This window comes from Diadema antillarum, unplaced genomic scaffold (assembly GCF_040938485.1).
Source record: "Diadema antillarum isolate AM-2024a unplaced genomic scaffold, OU_Dant_1.0 seq00000079_RagTag, whole genome shotgun sequence".
Lineage (NCBI taxonomy): Eukaryota > Metazoa > Echinodermata > Echinoidea > Diadematoida > Diadematidae > Diadema > Diadema antillarum.
In genome coordinates, this window is record NW_027271172.1 from 2249426 (window position 1) to 2275786 (window position 26361).

Here is a 26361-nt window from a genome sequence, read left to right on the forward strand (position 1 = left end):
CCATGCGTGAGATCGTGAGACGGACCCTAAATTCGTGAGTCTCACGCAGAATGCGTGAGACTTGGTAGCTCTGGCCTCGATCCTACTGGTGTTCCGCGTGGACCTCTGCTGGCAACTCCCGCGAATCACCCGGAATTAGTTTTGAGATGCTCAAACTTGGCTGCGGCTGAATAGGACATGCATGCACACCTCCGGGCAACTACGGGCGAGATACGTGCTAGGTACTGTCAGGTGCAGACCCTCTGCGGGGACCTCCGGGTAGCAAAAGTAACTGTTCCCCTCAAGTCACAAGCAAGGCTTGCCCGCAAAGGTGTGAGAGCAGGCCCTTGAGCATGCTCAAAACCTGTTCCAGGTGATTCGCGGGGATTGTCTGCAGAGGTCCACGCAGAAAACTAATAGGAGGTCCGCAGCGGCAGTATTTAGCAGCAACTCCCACGCAACTTGCCCGTACATTGTAACTAGAACGTTAGTAGAACGTATTGTAGCACAAGTCCAGCAGGTAAGACGCACGCGAAACTCGCCCAATCTTTGTCCGCCCGCAAAAAAAAAAAAAAATAATAATAATAATAATGAATAAAAAATTATGCTGGAAAATTCAAACACGCAACAAGCCCGAATAGCTTGCCCGGAAAAATGTGACAGGGCCTGTAGAGTTGCAGAAACATATACTACACTACAATGCAGTGTGCATGTTTAGTAAAGTGAGTAATGGTATGGACAGCAAGAAGAGTGCGTCATTAGTGATGATCAATAACATTCACAAAAATGACAAAATGAAAGCTAAAAGAAAAGGACAGAAGTCCTTGAGGAAAGTTCGACCAACAGATAAATTCAACCTCGAGAGAGGAAAACATTTTAACTTCTTTGAACACATGTCGATCCGAATCTCACATCAAATGTTTTCCACGGAATGTTGAAAGTATGCTATTTCCTTTTCTCCGTCAAAAGGCCGTAGGTCGCCATAGAGAGAATATTCGCACTTTTCTCCGAAGACTTCTTTCAGCAGGTCCCCGAACTTGTGCACGCGGAGCGGTGTCAGTGGCATTGTAACCCTGTGGATCAGGAGAACAGGAAGAAATTCTTGTATACCCCTGAATGTGAGTGCACGTCACGAGCTAGACACCCACTACTCCTACAACCCACGACTTACACAGCGCAAGAGTCACACAGCCCAAATGCCCATCATGACTTCGGCATCATGCACCATGTTCGTAGCCGGGCAATTACCCCCAGAGGGCAATTACCCCCGGCTAAATATTGTTAGTGGTAAGGTTAGAGTTAAGATTAGGGTTAGGGTTAGGTTTAGGGATAGCAGTTTGGGTTAGGGTCAGGTTCAGGATTAGAATTAGGATTAGGGCCAGGGGAAGGGTCTGGGGTACTTGCCCAGGGGGTAATTGCCCTAGACCCCAATGTTAATTACGCCTGGAGCTGTACGGTCCACGTGCTGTGATACGGTAGACAATAGGCGCCTTAATGTCTTCAAGTATCTACCTGATGGTGTAACCGTTTTTCATACACGGTGTCTAGCACGTTGGCTTTCTCTGACTCGTTAGTGTATTGATGACTCATGAACTTTTATTTTTCCAATGTCCAGCTCTGTGACCGTACGACTTGGGAGACCCCATTCAAATTTGCTGAAGGTATTTTGCAAAGTATACTACCTTCACTCCTTCCAATTTTCGCCAATTTGTGCATAACTGTTTCAACTTTGACACTCGATGCCGGGCTATTAATTGAAAGATGGCATATCACTTGGTGTATACATCCACTTCGTCTTATAGCCTTTAGTCTCATCCCGCATGGTCTAATCCCGTTTCGTCTACAACCAGTTCGTCTAATGACTATTTAGTTTTGTAGCCACTTAGCCTCATTACCAGTTGGAGTCAAAAGGGGCCTGAGCTTTCGATCCTAGCAGAATCTTCGTCCGAGGCAAATGACAAACAGGCAGGGAAAGCAATCACATTAGGACTTCTCACAACAAGAACAGTCAGGGACAGGCTAGGGACACAATTAAAGAAAACAAAAGGAGAGGGTAGGAGGTCATGGGCAAGGAGCCCAACAGGTAAAGAGAGGGGATTAGAGCGGGAGGGTGGACAGACAAAAGGTGGAATAAAGCATCAGTAATGACCCTGCATGAAGACCATGGGGGCAACCATTGAAGGAAAAGGATGAATAGGGAGGCAACATCAAACAAGATAAGGAACAACAGAGGGATAAAGAAAGGAGAAGAGTGAAATAGCAACAGCAAGGGGAAGGGGGGGGGGGGGGGGGGTGTCTGAACAAACAGCAATCACCATATCCTCACACCTCTGATCGTCTTTTACAGGCCGTTCCAGATACTCCCATCCTGGCATACCGACGCCCCCACAACCTCAAGGATCTCATCGTTCGTACTGAAGTACCCTCCCTCACTGACAATTCTTCTCCTTTATAGCATGGCACATTCAAATGTTGAGGCAGTAGGTGCATCATTTGTAATATACACATCCATGAGAGTGACTCTTTCACCAGCAACTCTACCGGCCTCTCTCACCACACCAAAGGCAACATGACTTGTACTACCACTAATGTCGTGTATCTCATCACTTGCAGAGTTTGTGTAAGGATCCAGTATATTGGGGAAACCAAGACAACACTCAAAAGACGCTTCTATGGACAGAGATCTACTGTCAACACAGCCAAGCTCGATACTCCAGTGGGCTACCATTTCAATCCTGCCAATCATTCCATCACTGATATATAATGACTATACAGGGCATTGAATCTTTTAGGCACTCGTCCAGACACAGTCCGAACCAGCAGAGAGAAGCTCTGGATGAAACGACTTCACACCATCCAACCCCATGGCCTCAATATCCAGGAGAGAAATTATTTAATATCTATATATATATATATATATATATATATATATATATATATATATATATCGAAAACTTTGCTCAAAGTTTTCGGTATTTATTATTACAATTGTTTCTGGTCAGTTTTTCCTTCCTTGTTTCAATATATATATATATATATATATATATATATATATATATATATATATACATATATACATATATATATATATATATATATATAACTTTTTTCGTTATTTTCTTTTCTTTTCTATTTTTAGGTGGGGTTTTTTTTTTGTTCTTCCTCTGCGCCTTTTCCAATTGCAGACCCTTCTATTCCCGATTGATTCCTTCCTCTTATTAGAGTCTCTTTTATACAGCCTGTTTTTTTCACCTACACATACACACACTTGTTTTGATTTGTGTTTATACATATTTGTGCTCACCATGCCCACTTATGCTTGCTTATCAACATATACATTTTTCTCTCCCTTGGATTTGTGTCCTCTGCCTTTTTCATATGTGCTTTATTTATTATTAGTTTTTTAATTTCTTTTACCAATATCCTTATCATTATTGCTACTACTATTATTATTATGATAATTGTGTGTATATATACTTTGATATGTTTGATTACTTGCATTTGTTGGTTGACTCTCACTTTCATTTTGCCTCCTCTTGGAACACCTTTTTAGGGCTTGCTGTTTGCTCAGACCCCCCCCCCCCCTTCCCCTTGCTGTTGATATTTCACTCTTTTCCTTTCTTTATCCCTCTGTTGTTCCTTATCTTGTTTGATGTTGCCTCCCTATTCATCCTTTTCCTTCAATGGTTGCCCCCATGGTCTTCATGCAGGGTCATTACTGATGCTTTATTCCACCTTTTGTCTGCCCACCCTCCCGCTCTAATCCCCCTCTCTTTACCTGTTGGGCTCCTTGCCCATGACCTCCTACCCTCTCCTTTTGTTTGCTTATATTGTTCTGTGTCCCTAGCCTGTCCCTGACTGGTCTTGTTGTGTGAAGTCCTTATATGTAATTGCTTTCCCTGCTTGTTTATCATTTTGCCTCTGACGAAGATTCTGCTAGGATCGAAAGCTCAGTCCCCTTTTGACTCCATTTTACTCCATTGGCTCGCTACTATTGCATAAGCAGTTTTCAGCTGCTTTTTTTGCTGCACTCATTACCAGTTGGTTAACTTCCTGATGGGCTATGCCCATTTCGTCTACTACCCACAGAGTATTAGACCGGATGGGCTATGCCCATTTCGTCTAATACCCATAGTGTATAAAACAAAATGGAAAAAATCAAAGGAGTCTAAATGGCAATTAGACCATCTGGTTATTAGACATAATGATAATTAGCCAAACTGGACATTAGACCAAGTGATGATTAGACCAAACGGACGTCAGACGAAATTGATAGTCTACTGGTAGACCAAATGAGTTTAGCCGTAGTGGTGTTGACGAACTGGGAAGTAGACCATCTGATATTAGACCAAGGGGCAATACGCATATTCCGAACCTATTGAGGTACCAGATACACAACTCAACTTGGCACATTATATTCCACTTTGTAAATGAAACTAAATGAAGTTAATGAACTTACGGTACTTCTTGCTCATCCTTGCGATTTGTCGTGGACCCTCCAGTGTTGTCTACGATCATGTCATAAGTTATTTCGACTAAGGCGGGTGAGCCATCCTTTTCTTTGATGTTTGTTGATATGCTCTTTACCGTGTCAATCTGTATTGTATGAGAAATATACTTGAAGTTCATTCTCAGTTCATGAAAAGAATACTGTTTTTTCCGTTGTTTATGCTCCTTCGCAAATCATTTTGTCATAACATGTGCCTTTTATATTCCGATGTGCTAAAAAGACTTGCTCTTCTCTTTAACAGATGATGGTCTGTTACAGTGTGTAGATAACATGTTTAGATTTGCTCATGTCTTTCCCTTATCACTATCAAAGGAACAAAAATAATGGATGGTGCGGATACCAGGTGATTAAATTCCGTAACTGGGACAATTCTTTCAAAATCATTTGACTATGGTGGATGCATTTTTTTTAAACTCTCTTATCAAATTCAAATGTATTCAAAAAGTAATTCCTTTTTGAGATTTTGTGACTAAAGACGTAATGATTCAGATTCAGATTAACAGCCTTTGTTGGGGACATACGTGATAGTTTACAGTGTTGGTTGCCTGTACCCAGTACTAAACACTCTAAAATGAAATGGTAAATCTCATTTTTTTTTTATGTTGTCACTCCTTCAACCTTTGGTAGGTATAAAACAATTTTAGACTGAACACTCTAAAATGTTCGACTTAACATTTATAAGAGGTTCGAGGAGTGACAACATTTAGAATATTGGATTTATCGTTTGATTTTAGAGTGTATGCATTACAATACAATGCCGCAAACTGATAATGATGGAAAACACAGACAAGAGTAACGTATTAGCGGTGAAACATAAAAAATTGAATTACAATAACTCGTACCGGTAGCAATATAAGGCATGAGAGAAAATACTAAATATCTATAATTAATACTAAATACTTTTATCAAAGAACGTAATACGTACTTCAAACATTGTACCTTTTTGTTCAACCTAGCCTCAAAGACAAACGTTTACAAATTATGCCTACAGGATATTTAATGAGTGGAAGATCGTTTCTTCGTTTAGATGATAGTGTACATCGATTAAAAGATAACCGCATTAAGAAAAAACAAGAAAAACAGTTCATATCTAGAGAATGTATACTGTGTAATGATGATATTCGTTATTCCGAAGTTTCATTATTCCTAAATTGAAAGTAGGTACCTCATTCCGACGGCTCATCCTTCGGAACTACACAAGTTCCGAATACCTATGAAATCCTAGTTGTAATCCAAAAATGAAATGGGGCGTTTATCAGAGCATTTGGGCGTTATTAAGATGTTTCGTTGAAATGAAATGAGGTTTGTTATTCCGAATGATGAGCGTTCTCTAGAAGGATAGGCCTTAATAACATATCCTTTACTTTCTGAAATAGCTGATATTTGTTTGTTGTAAAGTGCCTTTATACATTAAACCCTCTTAATAACAAATCTTCGGATCAACGAACTTTTGGAAAAAACAAACCCTCGGCAAAATGAACAATAAGATATTATAATAAGAATGGGTTCAAGAATATAGCCAATCACAAGAATGTAGCCAGTCAGAAGGACTGGAATGAATTACATTCATGTTCGCTCGCTACTTTCTTACCAATATGACAGGTTTTTAAAATGTGTGCAGCAAGAAAGCATTTTGGTATTAAACTGCACGCTCACTGAAGTCGGTACCTATACATTCTTCAGAAGCGGCATACAAACAACCAGTTGTACGAGCTCGTGCTCAATCACTTCTTTACTGTAGAAAAATCTAAGTTCATGTTCAATGTGTTTGGAACCTTGCGTATGAGAATGTATTCTACATGAAGCTGACTGGTATTCATAGATAGAGTTAAATGAAAAGAAATGTTGAAAAAACAGTTCATAGACCCCTTTCATAACACAAGTAATGCACAGGTCTGCATGTAATATCGTGACATGAAAGTGGAGATACAGCTCACTCTCGGGTATTCACAACGTCGAGCAACATGCACTCAGCTGCTCCTCGTGCATGTTGCACGTTGCACCATTGTAACGATTAATTCAAGTTTATACCGCTTTATCATTTCTTATTTGCATAATATTACAAATGTGACCGTGCATCACAAAACAAACAAAAAGTCGCACCCCTTGATTTTACGTGAGGACTCAAGAAAGGTGAAACGTGTCAACAAAGTCAATTTTTAGTTTTTCTTATTTTCTTAAAGAGCTATTCTTCTTCTACATTATTCTTGAGTTTGGAATCATAAACTGAATGGGAAGGTGGGTTTTCAACAGTTTTTCTACAACCCTTTTTCGGTAGAGTAGTGTGATCAGGGTTTTTCTTTAGAGGCCCCTTTTCATTTCTTGAAAATCCTTTGTGCACACTTCACTTTCAACTCTAATAACTTTCTAAAAGATGGTGCTACTGCTTTGAGAATTGAAATCTATCATGCACAGAATGTGTTAATAGAGCATGCTCAATTATAGTTTGATTTGATAATTCCTTCATTGTTGTTGCTACAGTGGTTTACATCATTTTTTGTCCCATTCACGGCACAGGTAGCACGGCTTAGTAAAGGTTAAGTACTTGAATAAACCCTGTACTTCAGAGCTTCTTTTCTCAGTTCAAACTTTTCCAGAGTGTGGGCTTTCTTTCCAATATTTATATGAGTTAGGAGAATCCATTTTGAGTTGAATTATACATCATTTTAAAGCTTAGAGTGTGCTCTTTCAGAATCTGCCCTTAACTAAAAATCCATATCTGGCGACTTTTTGTTCGTTTTGTGGTGCAGGGTCACAACTGGAGGACACAACCATCACACAGCTTACGCATGAGCAGCCACGTATGAACATTTCTTTATTGCCTGGGAAGTTGTCTTTGACTCTCTGAAATATTAGTTAGCATTTCGTTCGTTGTAAAGTGCGAGAATCGACTTCAATTATTTTGATTGTACCACTCTGTACATCCAACGGTTCGTGGTCTTTCAGATCTACCCTTTTGTTCGTTGGTTTGTTCACAAAAGCACTGGTTGTGCGTTGCCTTCATGAAGTCGATGTGCATATCTGTAGTCAGAAGCAGCTGTTGATAGCACACTTTACAACGCCCTTGTAAAAGAAGTGATAATTAGGTGCAAGGAAAAAATGAGCAGCCTTGTATAAGGACGTTATGTGCATATTGAAATAAAAGCGCATGGGGGATTCGTGAGACATTTGTTCATAATGAGATTAAGAAGAATGGATGGTAATGCGCAATATGCGGAAGCAGCTGTCATTAAAACTGATTTTACCGATTGAGATTTTGCTTGGTATGCAAGTGTTCACATTGGGTGACATAACCAATTTGGTTCGTTCTTTTCTCGTTGATGATTAATCATTTTGCCATATTAATGGTAAGCATGGGAATAACCAACAACAAATTTTGTGTATACTGAGTAGAGTGGAAGAACATAAAATTAGTGTTAGACCCCGTTTACAGTGCGAGGCTCGGCCTCGGCCGATCAGCACACCTTCATTTCAGTGTAAACGCGCAAAAGGCCAAATGCGAGGCAAAAATTGGCCTCGCATTTGGCCACGCTCTGGAGGTGGTCTCGGCCACGGCTCGCCCGGCCTTTTCTCAGTGTAAACGCAAACTGGGCCAAATGCGCGGCCAATTTTAGTCTGGCTTCCAAACCCTCTGCCTGTACTATTTCGCTATTCAGGATATTAACCCCTCAACGTCGAAAACTACTATAATTTAAGGTGGTTTTGTCCTGCAAAGGATTTTTTCCTTCGGCAAAGGCCTTTGCCCGAACGGCGACTTTGTCGCCACGGAATTCAGTAGGCAAAGGGTCTGAAAACCAGACAATACCAAACTGCGTTTGTTTACAAGCAGAGCGCCACTACGACAAAATATTGAAAGGTTTGAATCAAAAGCGCGGCCGAGCCTAGTCTAGCGGGCGACGTAATTTTAGCCTAAATCAGTGATTGGCAGTCAATAGAGGGCGCGACGATGTGGAAGTCAAGTTGGCTAAAAATCCGTCTAGTAAGAAACCTCCGAATAGAGGCGTGGAACCGGGTGTGGCAAGACATTTGTCAGTCGTCAACTCTCGAAGTTTTATTGGCTGAGCATCGGATGTCAATCAAAACACGTCGCAGAGCCCGAAGAAATGCTAGTCTACTCTCCTAGGTATACTACAGATAATCTTTCAATAAAAATACAGTTTGCCTGTCTCTTTCAGCTTACTACAGTATTTTTTCACTCTTCTCTATTCTTTTTAAGGTGTATTACATCTTACCTTACTTCAAATAGAAAAGAATTATGGTAATCAGTGCAACTGACATCAGTTGTAAATCTATGAGGGTTTTACACGTGGAAACTACTCCCAAATTACTGCCGAATGCAAACCTTCAATTATTGGAGTAAAGTCTACTTGATATTTACTTCAATTGTACGTTTCGGAAATGTATATGATATCACCACTCCCCTTTGTTATTTTTAACTTTGAGTTAACATATATTTTTGTATTAAACTTTGAATGATATTTGCTTAACATGAATAAAGCTGCCGTCAATACATCAACCCCTATATCGGAGCACCGTAGACTTTAGACAGGCATTTTCTGTCGTGTTCACGCGTGATTACACTGTCACGGGTAAGAACTCGTCCGCGGTATATGGGCGTCCAAAGAGGAAACAAAGAGGAGCTGCGACACAAAAAGATTCCTGCAAAGCCAAAAGCCCAGGGGAAATATGATGCATTCTTTGCAATCACGAAATTGCGAGATGCCATCTATGTGGTCCTGGCAACAAGTAATGATAAACCAATTCTGATTCACATTTCATTACAAATGCATATGAGGACATCTTTGTGGCCATTCTGTATGCATATGTATGGCTAAATTGAGTATCATCAACAAGCGAACAACTGTGGCAAAATACACATACAAACACGCACGCACAACACACACACCACACACACACACACACACACACACACACACACACAAGACGTATTACGCAACTGAGGCACAACATGCAAGAGTTGTGTCCATGTCCAAATCGCTAGAAGTGACACGTGTGGCTCTGCTAAATAGTCTTGTACCATTGTGGTTGTTAAAATAACATTCACTTGATTCGACCTGTCAGAAATGAATTACACTCGTATTTTCTGACAAGATTTCATAAATGATTATATTCCTTCATGTCCTTTCTGGGATTCATCGCCCAAGGATCGTTAATCTGATAATAGAATCAGGTTCGTTATTCCGAAAACGAAATATTCTTCTTTTAGTTACAAAATACGTCGATGTGACAGCAATGATAAAAAGGTTGAATATTATGCAGTAAAAATTGAATTAAAACACGCACACGTATTCATGCCTACACACGTGCATACACACGCATTGACACACACAAAGACAAGTATAATGACAAACATACACAAACTAAAAAGGTCAAAAATAAAGCACTCGTATATGATTGTGCTGATAATCCCCTTTGAAATACGGCCCAAATCATAGATCAGCCCCTTCCCACTCCCATAACTCAAATGCATCAGACATGCAGTTGTAAACCAAGGATGACAGAAAAAGGCAGCAACGGTGACGAAATTAAATCAGCCCACAATGTGCTTAGCTAATACCTCAACTTATTTTCCACTTTGCTTAGAGTAGCACGCTTCTGAATGTGGTTTATCAAGACGTTTTGTCCAAGACACACTTGCTTTGGATTGCAGGGGTCAAATACCTCAGACAGTTGTAAATAAGGGGTGACGAAAGAAGGCGGCAACGGTAACGAAATCGATTCAGCCACAATATTCTTAAATAATCCATCAACTCGTAATTCAACATTGCTGAGAGTTGCATGCTTCTCAACGAGCCAAATCAAGACATTTCATCCAAGAGACGTGCCCTTTGGATTAGAGGCTCAAATACTTGAAGACGTTGTAAATACAGGATGACGAAATATGGCAGCAGGGTGACAAAATTGATTCAGCCAACAATATGCTTAGCGAAGACATCAAATCATTCTGCAACTTTGATTAGAATTGTATGCTTCTCAATGTGCTGTATCAAGAATATCTCTCCAAGTGGCATGAGCTTTGAATTAGAGGGCTGAAATGCATCAGACAAATATACAGAAAGGGTGACGAAAAAAGGCAGCAACGGTGACAAAATCGAATCAACCTACAATGTGCTATGGTAATACAGTATCATACCAATTTGCTAAGGGTTACATGCCTCTCAATGTACTATATCAAAAATATTCTTTTTTTTCAGGATACATGTGGTTTCGATTAGAGGGCTAATATACTGTACATGAGGAGGTTGTAAATAAAGGGCGAAGAAAAGGAGAACGCTGACGAAATCGATTCAGGCAACAATACGCTTGAATAATACATCACATCGTTTTACGACTATGATCGGAGTTGCATGCTTCTCAGTGTGCTTTACAGTGCATCAAGAAGTTTTCCCCCAGTGACGTGTGCTTTGCATTCTAGGGCTCAAATACATGTACATGAAACTAATTGTACATGAAGGGTGGTGAAATAAGGCAGCAACGGTGTCTAAATCGATTCAGTCCACGATATGATTAGCTAATACGTCGAATTGTTCATTTTGTTCAGAGTTGCATGTATCCCAATGAGCTTTTGCTATGGGGGCTCAAATGCATCAGAAAGTTGTACATAAAGGATGAAGATAAAGGCAGCAACTGTGAGAAAATTTAACTAATCCGAAATGTGGTTAGGTAATATATCAACTCGTCATACCACTTTGTTGGGAGTTGCATGGTTCTCATTGTGCTACAGCAAGACGTTTTCTCCAAGAGGTATGTGCTTTAGATTAGAGGGCTCAATTGTATCAGGAAGATGAAAATAAAGAGTGACGAAAACAGACAGCAACGGTGACGACATCGATTTGGACCAAAATTTACTCTAGTACTACTCTTTATACCTTTCTACAGAGAGCCGAATGGTTCGTATCATGCTTTATCAAGGCGTTTTTATCCAAGACGAATGTACTTTGGATTACAGGGCTGCATGCTTCTCAATGTGCTATATCAAGAAATTTATAAAAGAGACGTGTTTATATTAGAGGGGTCGAAAATACATGATGAGGTTGTAAATAAAGGGTGACGAAAAAGGCAATCAGGGTGACGGAAGCAAACAATGTGTCTAAATGATGCTTCAAATTGTTATACCAAATTACTTAGTGTTCCATTCTTCTCAATGTGCTACATCAAGACATTTTCTCCCAGAGACATGATCTTTGCATTCGAGGTCTTGAATACATGATGCCGTTGTACACGAAGGGTTACGAAAAAGGCGACAACGGCGACGAAATCGATTTAGTCCTGGATATGATTAGCTAATTCATCAAATTGTTATACCATTTTTTTACAGTTGTATATCACAATGTACTTTATCAATATTTTTTTCAAGTGGCATGAGCTTTGGATTAGACAACTGAAATGCATCAGAAAGTTGTACGTAAAGGTTGACGAAAAATTCACCAACTTTGACGAAATCAAATGAGATCAAAATGTGGTTACGTGATATATCAGCTCGTCACGCCACTTGCTTGGGAGTTGCATGGCTCTCAGTTTGCTAAATCAATACGTTTTATCCAAGAGACGTATGCTTTGGATTAGAGGGCTTAAATGTATAAGACAGTTGTAAATAAATAGTGACAAAAACAGGCAGCAACAGTGACGAAATCGAATCAGCCCACATTTTGCTCAAGCAATAAGTCAACTCGTCGTATCACTTTATTGAGATATGCATGCTTCTCAATGTGCTTTGTCGAGATGTTATATCCAAGAGATGTATCCTTTGGATTAGAGGGATCAAATGCATCAGCCATTTGTAGATAAATGGTGACGGAAACAGGCAACAGCGGTGACGGAATCGAATCAGCCCTCATTTTGCTCAAGTAATAAATCAACTCGTCATATCACTTTACTGAGAGCTGTGTGCTTCTTATTGTGCTTTATGAAGACATTTTATTCAAGGCATGTGGGCTTGGATTAGAGGGTTCAAACGCATCAGATAGTTGTAAATAACGAGTGACGAAAACAGGCAGCAGCGGTGACGGAATCGAATCAGCCAACAATATTCTTTATTACTTGTACATCAACTCGTTATGCCGCTTTACTGAGACTTGTATACTTCTCAACGTGCGATATCAAGACGTTATATCAAAGAGAAAAGTGTTTTGGAATATATGGCTCAAGTATATCAAAGAGTTGACAGACAGGGGAAAACCCCACAACGAAGAGCTGTAAGGTTCATATGCAGTGACTACATTTTCCGCGATCCAGACTGTACAACGTGCATGAGGGAGAAACTGAACTTGCCAACTCTTACCTTGGGATGCCAGATCCGGAGATTAAAATCATTCTTCAAAGTGGTAGAGGGGTTGGTCCCAGCCCTACATTCTGAAACTGTTTTCACTAAAGTAAGACCCAAGCGAACTATTACAGCAAAGAAATATAAAGAATGTAACGTAAGAAAAAAATGTCGAAAATTACGTTATAAATCAAACTAAATGTTACACAGTAAGGCACTGTAACACATCAGTATACCGACCGAGTTTCACTCTTTTTTTCTTTTGTGAAACCGATACTGGTTTGGAATTAACTTCCAGCTGAAGTCGTTAACAGTATAGGAGGTTTTCAAAGCAAAGATGGAGTAAGTCTTCTTCTTCACTTTGACTACCAACGCTCCCAACGTGCCCTCTCTCACCCGGTGCCTTATAACGCAAGGTCCTGCACCGTACTACATCCAGAACCAGACAGGATGACGAAAAAAGGCAGTAACGGTGATGAAATTTAATCAAGCCCCGAAGTGTAGGTAATGCATCAACTCGTAATATCACTTTGCTGAGAGTTGCAGGCTTCCAAATGCTCTAAATCAATGTTTTTTCCAAGAGACAAGTGTTCTAGATTATAGGCTCAAATACATGATGACGAAGTGAATAAAGGGTGACGAAAAAGGGCAACAGCGGTGACGAAATGGATTAAACCAACAATATGCTAAAATATTACATCAAATCGTTACACCAAGTCGTTTAGACAGACATGATTCTCAATGAACTATTTCAAAACGTTTTTGTCGCAGAGATATATGCTTTGCATTCGAGTTCTTCAAGGACAAGTTCACCTTACTAGACATGTGGATTGAGTGAATGCATTTATATTTATGCATAATATTATTTAAGCATATTGTTGCCTCAGTCGATTTTGTTACCTCTGCTGCTTATTTTCGTCACGCTTTACTTGCACCTCATCATGTAGTATAGCCTCTAATCCACAGCACATGTCTCTTGGAGAAAACGTCTTGATATAGCGTATTGGAAACCAGGCACCTCTCAGCAAAATGATACAACGATTTGATGTATTACCCAACCTCATTGATTCATTGATAAACACTGCAATTTTGTCACTGTTGCCTCTCATTTTCGTCACCCTATAGGTCTATGTACAACTGTTTCATGTATCTAAAGGACAAGATCACCGTCATAGACATGAGGGATCAGTGAATGCAACAATATTAGTAGAACACATCAGAGAACATTTGAGGAAAACTTGACAATCCGTTTAAAAGTTATGAATTTGTAAATTATCTGCACAATCACTGCTACATGAGGAGACTATGATGTCATATGCATAGAACCATAATTATGACGAAAATAATTAGAGAATTTCATAAAACTTCGCTTCTTGAATAAAGTGCATATTTTCTGGACTTGTTACTGACGTATGTTATATGAGTAACACTATCCCCCTCGCCTCTGAAATAGAGAAGTCGATTGTTCTTTTGTTATGCGAGAAAAGTGGAAATATGTTTGATTTTCTTCATACTTTTTTGTATTGTTGTACACATGTGACATCACAAGCCATAGTAGTCTTGTCATCCAGCCATGACTGAGCAATAACTTCAAAAATTCATAACTTTTGAACGGATTGTCCGGTTTTCCTCAAATTATCACTAATGTGCTCTGCTAATATTGCTGCATTCACTTAACCCACATGTCTATGAAGGTGAACTTGTCCTTTAAATACATGAGACAGTTGTACATATAGGGTGACGAAAATGAGAGGCAACAGTGACAAAATCGATTCAGCCCACAATATGCTTAAATGATCCACTAAATCGTTATGTATAAAAGTTTTCTCCAAATTACAAATGCTTTGGATTTGAAGGACACGCATGAGATAGTTGTAAATGAAGGATGGCCAAAAAGGCGGCACGGTGACGGAATTGATTCAGCCAACATTATGCAAAAACTAAGCATCAAATCACTATGTAACTTTTTGGAGAGCTACATGCTTCTCAATGTGCTACAAGAAGCTTTCTCCCAGAGATATATATTATGCTTTGCATTCGAGAGATCCAAAACATGAGAAAGTTGTATATAAAGGGTGACGAAAGAGGCAACTACCGTGAAGAAATCGATTCAGCAAACGATATGCTTACATGTATCGAATTATTATATCACAGTATTTAGAGGTGCATGGATCTCAGTGAGCGTGTCAAGAATTATTCTCAAAGTGACATGTGCTTTAGATAAGACGACTCAAGGGCATAGGACCGTTGTACATAAAAGGTTACGAAAAACGCAGCAACAGTGACGAAATTGCAGTGTTTATCAATGAATCAATGAGGTTGGGTAATACATCAAACCGTTGTACTGTATCACTTTGCTGAGAGGTGCCTGGTTTCCAATACGCTATATCAAGACTTTTTCTGCAAGAGACATGTGCTGTGGATTAGAGGCTATACTACATGATGAGGTGCAAGTAAAGGGTGACGAAAATAAGCAGCAGAGGTGACGAAATCGATTGAGGCAACAATATGCTTAAATGATAAATCAAATCGTTATACCACTTTGCTTAAAGTAGCATGCTCCTTAGTGTGCTTTAGCAGAAAGTTTTCTCCCAGAGACATGTACTTTACATTTGAGTTCTCAAATTTATCAGTCAGTTGTAAATAAAATACATGGTGACGAAAAAAGAAAGCATCAACGTTGACAAAATCTATTCGGCCCACAATCTGCTGAAGTTATACGTCAACTCTTCGTACCACTTTGCTGAGTGCTGCATACTTCTTACAATGCTTAATCAAGACGTTTTCTCAAAGAGATAGGTGCTTTAATCGGATTAGACGGTTCAAATACATGCTGAGGTTGTCAATAAAGAATGAAGAGAAAAGACAGCCACGATGACGAAATCGATTCAGTCAACAATATGCCTAAATAACAAATTAAATCGTTAAATACCACTTTTTCAAGAGTTACATCCGTCTCAATTTGTTACATCAAGAAGGTTTCTCCGAGAGACATGTGCTTGCATTTGAGGGCTCAAATACACCATACAGAGGTAAATAAAACATCCTCAACCCTTTTGGAGACATATTTCATTGAAACGTCAGGACAGAACCAGCATCCCCATTCAAACAAATAGGAAGACCGAATTCATGACAGCAAAACTAAGGCTCAGATGTTACTTAAAGAGTTCAAGTCCTTGTTCACGAGAGTGTCTTATCTGATACCAGACATAGTTACTCTACCCTCCATGAACAGCGCACCGCTACACAGTCAACGGTGTGGAAACCCTGTTCGGGAGAATAGAGGTTTCGAAGCCACAGGTCCCGACCCATTACCTAACACAGTGCAAAAAGAATGTGCAAAGGAGCTGGCTCCAGTGCTGGGGAGTATCTTTCTCTTCAGTTGTCAGTAGATACAGGCAACTTGTTATCTAACTGGAGGTCTGCTCATGTCACACCATTGTTGAGGAAAGGAGATACACATCAACCAGGAAATTACAGACCTGTCTCCCTGACATCCGTGATGTGTTAAAAACATGAGCAGATGATATGTAAGCATTCTTGCAACATTTGGAGAATCACAACATCCCGTCGCCCTTTAATTATGGTTTTAGAATAGTGATTGAACAATTGCCCAGCTCCTCACAACAATGTATGATCTTTTTCTTGCCCAGGGCAAGAAGATCCAGACTGACACCATCTTTTTGGATGTCTTCAAAGCTTTCGATACGTTACCGAACAGTTCTCAGGCGGTTACTATGTTTGTGTTGAATAAACGACCTACCAAATACCTTCAAGTCCCAACTCATTACGCCTTTTGGTAGATAACTACCAATTTAAACAAAAGTCAAGTCTCAGCGCGATTATCTCAAGTTACAAGATTTATTTCAACTGAAAAAAAAAAAATGGGCATCCGACTGGGGAATGAGGCTCAATGGTGGCAAATGCCAAGTTATGAGCACTGACGACAAATCCTCATACTTGCCCCAGGCCATCATAGACAAAATTATCACTGAATGCAATGTACATATGACCAAGAATGAATTTCTCAGGAGGTATCACTTTTCATGTGCTGATATAGCGAAGTATACATGGACACTTCATTACACTTCTCTTGGAAGAAGTGAAACTGAGCCTTTATCAACAGAGTACATTGAACTTGATGATCTCATGTCTGAAGATGGCTCAGATGTTTGGCCTATGAACGAGTATGCTGATGCACAAGAAGGGAATAGTGACAGTGATGATGACTAGATACGGGAGTAGATCAAGTTCAAGAAACTTTACTGAATTAAAGGCATTACTTACCATGTCCAGATGAAACAAAAACCCAGCTTAAGTGCTTCAAAATAGCCCTAAAATTTGAATTAAGGATAGAAACGACAAATGTAAAAATTAAGTACTATGTATTGTTGAATATACAAATTGGGTACAATAGTTATGATAAAAAATTTAGCTAGACTAAACCGTGTTAAGTTATAGTTTATTGAGAAAGGCTTTATTGGTTGGGGCTTTTTTATACAACGCATCAAAATTGACATGATAATTCGAACATTTTTAAATCACTACTCTCAATGGTAAACAATGCCTTTGATAATCTACATTGCCTCGTTAAATGTTTTTTACTGTTACTAATAAGTATTTCGTCTTGTGCACAACATCCATCTCTTTGTCTTGGATACACAGCATTTCGATAACATTTTCTATAATTTTAAGGACTCCTTTCAAATCATCTGCTCTTATCGTCAAGGTTCGCTCGCATCTTAATAAAAACCGTGTTTAATTGGTCTTCTTGTTTTTGAAGGGATTATAAGCAACATTATTATGAATTATGATCACAATGCACTTCAATACTCAAGGCCAGCGCACTGGAGCAAACTGCAACCCACTGGTAGAATTAAAACTAACTAATCACACTGTTATGTGTAGTATGACTGAACTGCAAACCGAATTTAGTTCACGTGAGTGAACATGTTTTACACAATATAGGCCTATTTGAAAATGTAGGCCTATTGGCATAAATTTCCACTTTAGAAAATATGAGCAAAAATAGCAAGATTGAACAACCTTATTGCTTTTCTCAAAGCCAACATAACTTTGATCCCCTTTGCTTTCTAATATAAATGCTATCTCGACTATATCATGGCCACTTGAGATGAAATATTTGTTGTATGGATAATTAGACTGTAGTCCTGTTATTATTATACTGACCCGTTCGCCTTGCACGTTATGGTGGTAAAAGCACTTGTCACAGGCAACCTTATTTTCTCAAAAGAAGGGCAATACAGAAAGCATTTCAGCGCCTCTGTCACAAATTTCCATCATTTATCCATAAATTACAAATATATTCATCTCCCAAATTGATATGTTATAATGATTCTCATAGACTTAAGTCATTTTCACCATGATCATAATATAAATCGTTGATGCTATTTCTCCATAGTCATTAAACGACTCTTGGCGTTTTATGACAGCATGTTTTACAGTAGTCGTTGAGATAAGTTGTCGGTCTATTTGCACACATATAGAATGCAAGGTTTCACTTCATATCTATTACTCGATAAGTTATTACTCTATTGAGGCAATTCCATCATGACTGGTGATGTATGTGTCGCTGGACAGAATCTATAGCTTTAGAGAGGATCGCATTTCCATGTTTCGCTATTCGAACAAAGTCACTTTCTTTGTCAGCTGAATTGGACATTGTGAAAAGTGTCTTTTTTTCAGGCAAACGTACATCAAAGCAATAAAAATTCTGGCTTTCGTGCGCTGACCACTAACGCAAGTTATTTATACAGATATTTGGTTGAATAGATGCAGAAAATCATGGTGGATAAAGCTTGATAAGAAAACTATAACAGTTATTGTGCTGATAAAAGAGATAAGAGGGTCTTTCACGAAGCGTAAAAGCGGTATCGTGTTTAACATCTACGGAGTGAGAATGGTGAATCTCCACATGCAAGCGAAGTTTCTATCTGAAATCGTTCGTCACTGCATTCAGAGCAACAATTTTGAAAATTCCAATTCAGATGTCCTCATGCTCACTCGAGGTGCACCCATATTTAAAGAGTATGTTTTACCCATTTACGCCTATACTTCCTAGTCATATTTCACACTTTCAACAAAAATTAAAAAAAATACCGCTGGCGCTCGCGCATTTCCAAACATTTACCTAATGTCTATACTTTGTGATACCACGTTGACCTGCTGTACACCTGGAAATAATACTTTAACTTTTCAACCAATGTATAACGTCCCTCGAAGCACTTTCTGAGACTATGAAAACCTGGAAAATAAGGTATAGGAATTACCATGAGCTACCAACTATATAAGCATGTATAAAAATTATTCGTGGATGTTTGATTTGACAACCGTGAACTTGGATCAAAAATTACCATCACTTGTCTTTTCCGGCGCTTTGGCCATGGTCACATATCGTGCGTGTTATGCTTCAGTTTCGTAAAGTAGGTCGTGCTTTCTTTTTCTTCCTTTGCGTGTGTGTGTATATGCATCAACCACATTGATTAGCTTAATTTGCTGCATTGGCATGCATTCGAAATGGTCAGAAAGATGTCATCATTTGCATTTGTAAAGAAATGTGAAGCAGATTGAATCGGTTTCTCCTTACTTGTTGCCAGGACCACATAGATGGCATCTCGTAATTTCATGATTGCAAAGAATGCACCATATTCCACCTGTGCCTTTGGCTTTGCAGGAATCTTTTTGTGTCGCAGCTGCTCTTTGTTTTCTCCTTGGACGCCCATATACCGCGGACGAGTTCTTCCGTGACAGTGTGATCACGCGTGAACACGACAGAAAATGCCTGTTTAAAGTCTACGGTGCTCCGATATAGATATTGATGTCTTGACGGCAGCTTTATTCATGTTAAACAAATATTATACAAAGTTTAATACAAAAATATATGATAACTCAAGGTTAAAAATAACAAAGGAGAGTAGTGATGTCAAATACATTTCCGAAACGTACAATTAAAGTAAATATCAAGTAGACTTTATTCCAATAATTGAAGGTTTGCACTCGGCAGTAATTTGGGTGTAGTTTCCACATGCAAAACCCTTATAGATTTACAACTGAAGTCAGTTGCACTGATTACCATAATTCTTTTCTATTTGAAGTAAGGTAAGATGTAATACACCTTAAAAAGAATGGAGAAGAGTGAAAAAATACTGTAGTAAGCTGAAAGAGACAGGCAAACTGTATTTTTATTGAAAGATTATCTGTAGTATACCTAGGAGAGTAGACTAGCATTTCGTCGGGCTCTGCGACGTGTTTTGATTGACATCCGATGCTCAGCCAATAAAACTTCGAGAGTTGACGACTGACAACTGTCTTGCCACACCCGGTTCCACGCCTCTCTTCGGAGGTTTCTTAAGAGACGGATTTTTAGCCAACTTGACTTCCACGTCGTCGCGCCCTCTATTGACTGCCAATCACTGATTTAGGCTATAAATACGTCGCCCGCTAGACTAGGCTCGGCCGCGCTTTTGATTCAAACCTTTCAATATTTTGTCGTAGTGGCGCTCTGCTTGTAAACAAACGCAGTTTGGTATTGTCTGGTTTTCAGACCCTTTGCCTACTGAATTCCGTGGCGACAAAGTCGCCGTTCGGGCAAAGGCCTTTGCCGAAGGAAAAAATCCTTTGCAGGACAAAACCACCTTAAATTATAGTAGTTTTCGACGTTGAGGGGTTAATATCCTGAATAGCGAAATAGTACAGGCAGAGGGTTTGGAAGCCAGACTAAAATTGGCCGCCCATTTGGCCCGGCAGTGTAAACGGACAAAATTGCGGGGCCCGGCCTCGCAATAATTGAGGCTGGGCTCGGCCGCGGCTCGGCCGCGGCTGGGCCCAGCCCCGCACTGTAAACGGGGTCTAAGATTCATGCAAATATTGTTGAGCCACGTGGTAAATACGTATAGAAGCTTCTTGTGATGGGAATACAATGCATATACATACATACTGTATAAGACTACATATACATGTATATCTAAATAGGCACCTTGTGATATAGTTTACACGTATGTGAACATTAATTCACAAATCAGAAAGAGAGAGAGAGAGAGAGAGAGATAGAGGGATTGTATATGCGTGTTGTTACCTCGTGATAAACATTTTTGTTCACTGCAAAACCACGATCAAGTATCGAATCCATGTTCCTATGATCAATCAGGAGAAGTCCGCCTGGCTTCAAGAAGTGCTTGAAATTTGTCAGACACTGACGATACAAAGGTAGTTCGGGAAGAGAATCAATCAGATGGAAAATTGAGCTTCCAAAGTCACGGTAACCCGGAAGGTCTTCTTGCAAGGTCAGCCAGTTGGCACGTATTATGTCTGTGAAGAAAGTCGTGGCCGATTAGTCATGATTGCAGTCGTTGTTCGTTGACTGAGCCGTGTGATGCTTTAAATCAAACGTCAAAGTCCGACACATCCAAGTATATCCTACCTCAATTCTGAATAATTTAAACACATTTAAACTCTGGCAAAGCACTGTGATACAACAACTCGTATAAAAGGGTGTGAAATAAATAGGCACGAACATTTATTTCAGAAACTAAAATAGAAATGTTGTAGGAAAGTTTGTATGGAACAAAAAGCAACAAACAGTGCTATGAAACATCAATATTCTTGATACCAAGTTGTGACTTCATACACTTATCAAATACATGGGTGCTGTTCGTTATTCCGAAGGTTCGCTATTCCGAGGTTCGTTATTCCGAAGGTTCGTTAATCCGAAACACACAAATTCCCTATACCTAGATGTTCGTTAATCCTAAAATGAAAAAGGGTTTGTTAGCCCGAACATTTGTGGCATTATTCCGAAGGTTCGTTATTCCGAAGATTTGTTGATCCGAAAATGAAATTCGGAATAACGAACCTTCGGAATAACGAATCTTCGGACTGAAGAGCCTTCAGAATAACGAACCTTCGGAATAACGAGCTGTAACCAAATACATACATTCATACATTATCTACCCCATGCCTGCGTAAACTGACTTGGGCCTAAAACATCAGAGAACAGAAATGATAACTGCGCATTTTTCCAGAAATTCAGAGACAGAGGATATTTTTCACATTTGAATTAGCTGAGATCATTGCTTGATAATTTTCTCATTCCAGCTTATGCAAAAAAAAACCCCACAATAATCTTCAAATCAGTTTATTGCTGTTCATCACTACAAAATATTCAGATAGCAAATAATTCTTTATATAGATTCATCGAAATGTGATTTTTTTTTTTGTTCTGATTGGAGCTATATTTGTTTCCCTATCAAAAAAATATATATATATCACACATTTATATAATGTGACTACTGGTATTATCAAGAGCTTATATAATATAAATTGTTATAGATACGTGTGTATTGTACTATCATTTCTGGGCACTTAATTGTTCCGCGGAGGAATATGTAAATAAAGAGTTCGACAAGATGACCGACATCGACCAAACACCTTGTTTGAGAGTCTGGGTATTTTTGGTGGTTATGATGGTTCGTTGGGCCAAGTTAACCTCCGTAACAATATATATATATATATATATATATATATATATATATGTGTGTGTGTGTGTGTGTGTGTGTCTGTGTGTACGAAAATATCACACATCCAATTTGCAAAGCAAGTAATCAACGCGAACTCTTCAATAATTATTTTCTTTTAGTCCCTCTTGAAGTCAACACGTTTCAGATAAAAATATGTCTTCTCCTTCGATAATCCCAATCGATAAGATATGAGCTGCTAAGAATTACATCCCTGAAACTATCGTCAAAATAATAATCATTACTTACCCCAGCTAATATCATGTGATTCATTTTTCATGCGGGGTCGTTCCTTCCTGGCATGGCAGAGCATCGCCTCAGCGTCATCACAGCTCACTACTTCCATGTTGTTGTTGAGGAGAGTAATAGAATCCACCCTATCAAAATAAGAGCGACACATATCTTAAACTGTACATTCAAAGATAGTAAACATGGATGACATTTCTTGAAATTGCAAATAGATTTTAAGCCAGCCCCATGCAGTTATTACAATTCCCCAAATAGATTTGTGCAAGATACATGTAGAGCCAGAAGAATACCATTGTCCTTTCCATTTCGAAAACTTAATTATTTGATGTCAACGAATGGACTCAGCAAGCAAAAGCAGACTACAATTTCCTATAGAGGTGATAGACACTCACGCACAAATTCTAAGGTGTAATTGTTTTCCTAGATGAGCCTTGTATCGATATCTAGCCGAGATAAATGTTATTGTTTACCGATGAAAAGTGAAGGTAACGCTTTTCCGTGTCATTTGAATGATCTACTTAAAAAAAAAACCATCAAGTCAACAGTAACGGCAATCTATCAAACTAGAAAAACACTCGTACAGAGCGCAGACCGACGCCGAGCGGCTCTTTTCCACCCATTATACATGCATGCTGAAAATCGCCCGATTTCCCAATAGCCCGGGCTCTTTGACTTCTCAAATCTCATTTTCCCTGCTCTGGAAGGTGAGCACGCCCACCTCCTCCGCTTGGTCGAATTGCTCCCTTGCCTTGACTGTACCGCTTCCTCAAAAGGAGCGGCATGCACGCAGTGAGTGCACACATACACATATACCTGTACGTGCAAAACTATAGGTTGGATTTATAAGTTTGATTTCAGATTTTTTTTTAAAGAAGTTTATGAATACAGACTGCCTAATAATCAAGGGGAAATTGATCCACATCTTTGATGCAGAAACCGTTGAGGTCCTGTCAAAAAATGGTAATACGTGTCATTGGGTATAGCGGAATTGACAGTTGTCATTTGAGAATCTGAGATTTCTGCGTTCTGTTGATAACTATTTTCATTTTCCTTTGATTTTGTAAGCTCTCTGATCTCCTGGGAAGAGCATTCTCAACATTTCATTTTCATTTCATTGGTTTTTTTTTTTAATTGTCTTGTATTGGATTATATCATATTTCTTTTATTGCTTGATGGAATCCCATTCCTTTGCTCAATTTTCCAATAATGATTTATATTCATTTCTTGTCAGTTTTCCTCTGTTTACGTTTGTTATATTTTTATTTACAAATACAAATTATTTATCTTATGACTCAGTGCTTGTTTGCGTTGGGAACAAACAAAAGAATATTTAGCAATTAAAACGAGGAGTACATGTATAAAAATTGGTGATCGTTACACCTACACTGCAAAAAGTCCGGTGATAAATATGAAACAACGAGCTGGTGTTAAATTTTCGGTGCTCATTTATGGTGTTAAATTAACACCTCCGGGTGTCATTTCAAAATATAAAAATGTTTTTTGAAGAGTTTCTTAGTAACTGCACTTCTTGTTGATTTTGATCTTAAACAAGCCCATCAAGAAGTTTCCAATAAAGTACTAGATTTTTGAAAAAATGTGTAAACGCATTTACACCACAGTACCACCAGCTGATGTGGTCTCCTATAGCTGGACGGGTGTTTAACCATTGATATTAACACCAGCAATATTAAATCAACATCATAAGGTGTCATTATTGAATTAACACACAGTACAGTGTCAAAATATCACCAGGTATATTGTCAAATTAACATCACGAAGTGCCAGGTGAACACTTTTCAACACCCTCACAATGCATTTTCTACACCTGTGGGTGTGGTCCTCTATTAACACTTGATCGGTGTTAAATTTAACACCCATGGTGTTAAATCTAACACCGATGTTTTTACAGTGTACCCTGTTCCGCAGGCTACATCAAGAACCTTCGTGCATCCCCTGGATTTGAGCTGATGCAGCAGCCACTCTTCGTACTCGGAAGATCGTCTGGCCAGTGCTCCCAAATGAGAAACCGCTTCTGAGTCATCGAACGGGTTTCCTGTCCAGTTCTGTCGCAAAGGACAGTGTATATTTAACCGAAACAGAGCGGAAGAGTGGCGAGGGGTAATTCATTGTGACGTATTCTTCTAGAATATCATGATTACGGTCGTCACTATATAGAGTGTGACTAATTTTGTTGTGGTTTAACGTTATGAATGTATATCTCACTCATAACCATCAACGGCAGTTACAGGATAATCAGGGATAGAAACCGAAAAACAGACTGAAATCATTCAAAGCAAATAAGAGCATGAACCATAAGTTGGTTCCTTTCGTCCTCGATTCAGAACTATCAAAATATTATTCGATACTGGCTCGGGCAATCGTCGGGGATGTAAACAATTAGGAGAAAGATGTCTTGCGAGAAACGAATGCTTGTCTTTGTTTCTAAGCTGTTGCAAAGCGGGATACGTGACTTTTATTAAGTATTATAAGATGTGATTTCAGCTTATTTCAATTCAGTTCGTTTCATAGTTACCAGTGTACTTAAACATGGGTTATAAAATTATGGGGTCGTCATGGGTCGAAACAGTGTCAGCGACTTATAAGTCCGATTTATAATTCGTCATACACCTGCTGGATTTAGGGGTAGTTTCCACGAATATGTATGGATTGAGTGATTATTCACCATGGTGTTAATAGTTTTAAAATCGATGAAGTTTGAGGAAAATTTCAAAATCACGAATTGTTGGTGTTTTAGTGCGCCAAGAAGACTACAACAGTCCATGACGCCTCTGCAGAATAACGACCGAAAATATAAATAAAATTTCACCAAATAAATCTGTGTGTGTGTGTGTGTGAAAATCACACTTTTGACTTGGACATTTATGACACTGTTATATGTTAACTCGAATTTAGTTCAATCCCCTTTGTTTCTAAAATTGCTATTTTATCATTTGGGAAAAAAATGTGTTGAATTCTCTTTATTTTTATTTTCTATACTTCTCATGGTGGCATATAAACTTGACAAACTCCTAACTATTGAATGGATTGTTTGATATTTTTCTCAAATTTCACTGAAGTATTCTACTGATGTTGCTGCATTCACTCAATCCACTTTTTTTTTTTGGGGGGGGGGGGTGAAAGTTGCCAATTTCAGAAAAACCATGCAAACGACAAATGTTATCAACAATAATGAATGACAACTCGGGAATATACCTATAAGAAGAAATTTAATACAGATCCTTAAAACGTATAATCTTAATTACGAATGCTTACAGTACATACATGCAGTACGTCGGTTAAATCACTTTACCTCCATATTGCCGAGCTTCAATGCGTGTCCTTCGATACCGTTGACTTTTCACTAAAAAGATGAAGAGTCAGACCGCTACGACCCCGTTCGAGTTGATTGCATACGTGCATGCACGCTGGCAGTAGAACGACAGACGAAGTCACTCTTTCGTCATTGCGTTGAAAACTCAAAAAACAAGCATACATTTACAACTGTGATCACAATAAGACCTGAATTGCACTTAATGCATTGATAACGAGAGTTGTGATTGGTCAAATTGGTAATTCATTGCCGTATGTTGATGCTTTCGTAGTTCAAGTTCATGATTTCCAAAATAAATGCATGATTACACCGCGTGCATTGTATTTCACCTGTATTTTCCCACTTGCTGAAAGAAAAATCGCACTTTGGCTCGAAAAGTGCATTTAAGAAGATGAACTGTTCATTGTTTGTTTGTTTGTTTGTTTTTTGTACACACACTTCTAAACTTAGTAGGTATACTGTATCTGTGTACAGT

General features: G+C 38.9%; 1 protein-coding gene across 1 annotated transcript; it reads right to left on the reverse strand.

Annotated features, from left to right (window-relative positions):
• Window positions 1–892: 892 nt before the first annotated feature.
• LOC139726083 (glycine N-methyltransferase-like) lies at window positions 893–25871 on the reverse strand. The gene is made up of 6 exons (XM_071637165.1): window positions 25866–25871; window positions 24470–24618; window positions 22556–22683; window positions 20869–21101; window positions 4439–4575; window positions 893–1052 (listed from the first exon to the last, which is right to left on the reverse strand). The coding sequence occupies exons 1-6, from the start codon at window positions 25869–25871 to the stop codon at window positions 893–895; spliced, it is 813 nt and encodes a 270-aa protein (XP_071493266.1).
• Window positions 25872–26361: the final 490 nt, after the last annotated feature.

Coding starts and splice junctions, on each gene's coding strand:
- LOC139726083 (XM_071637165.1), bottom strand. Junction 21,102..22,555: donor ATCACATGATATTAGCTGGG/GTAAGTAATGAT, acceptor CTTTCTTCACAG/ACATAATACGTGCCAACTGG. Junction 1,053..4,438: donor AAGGATGAGCAAGAAGTACC/GTAAGTTCATTA, acceptor CCTGATCCACAG/GGTTACAATGCCACTGACAC.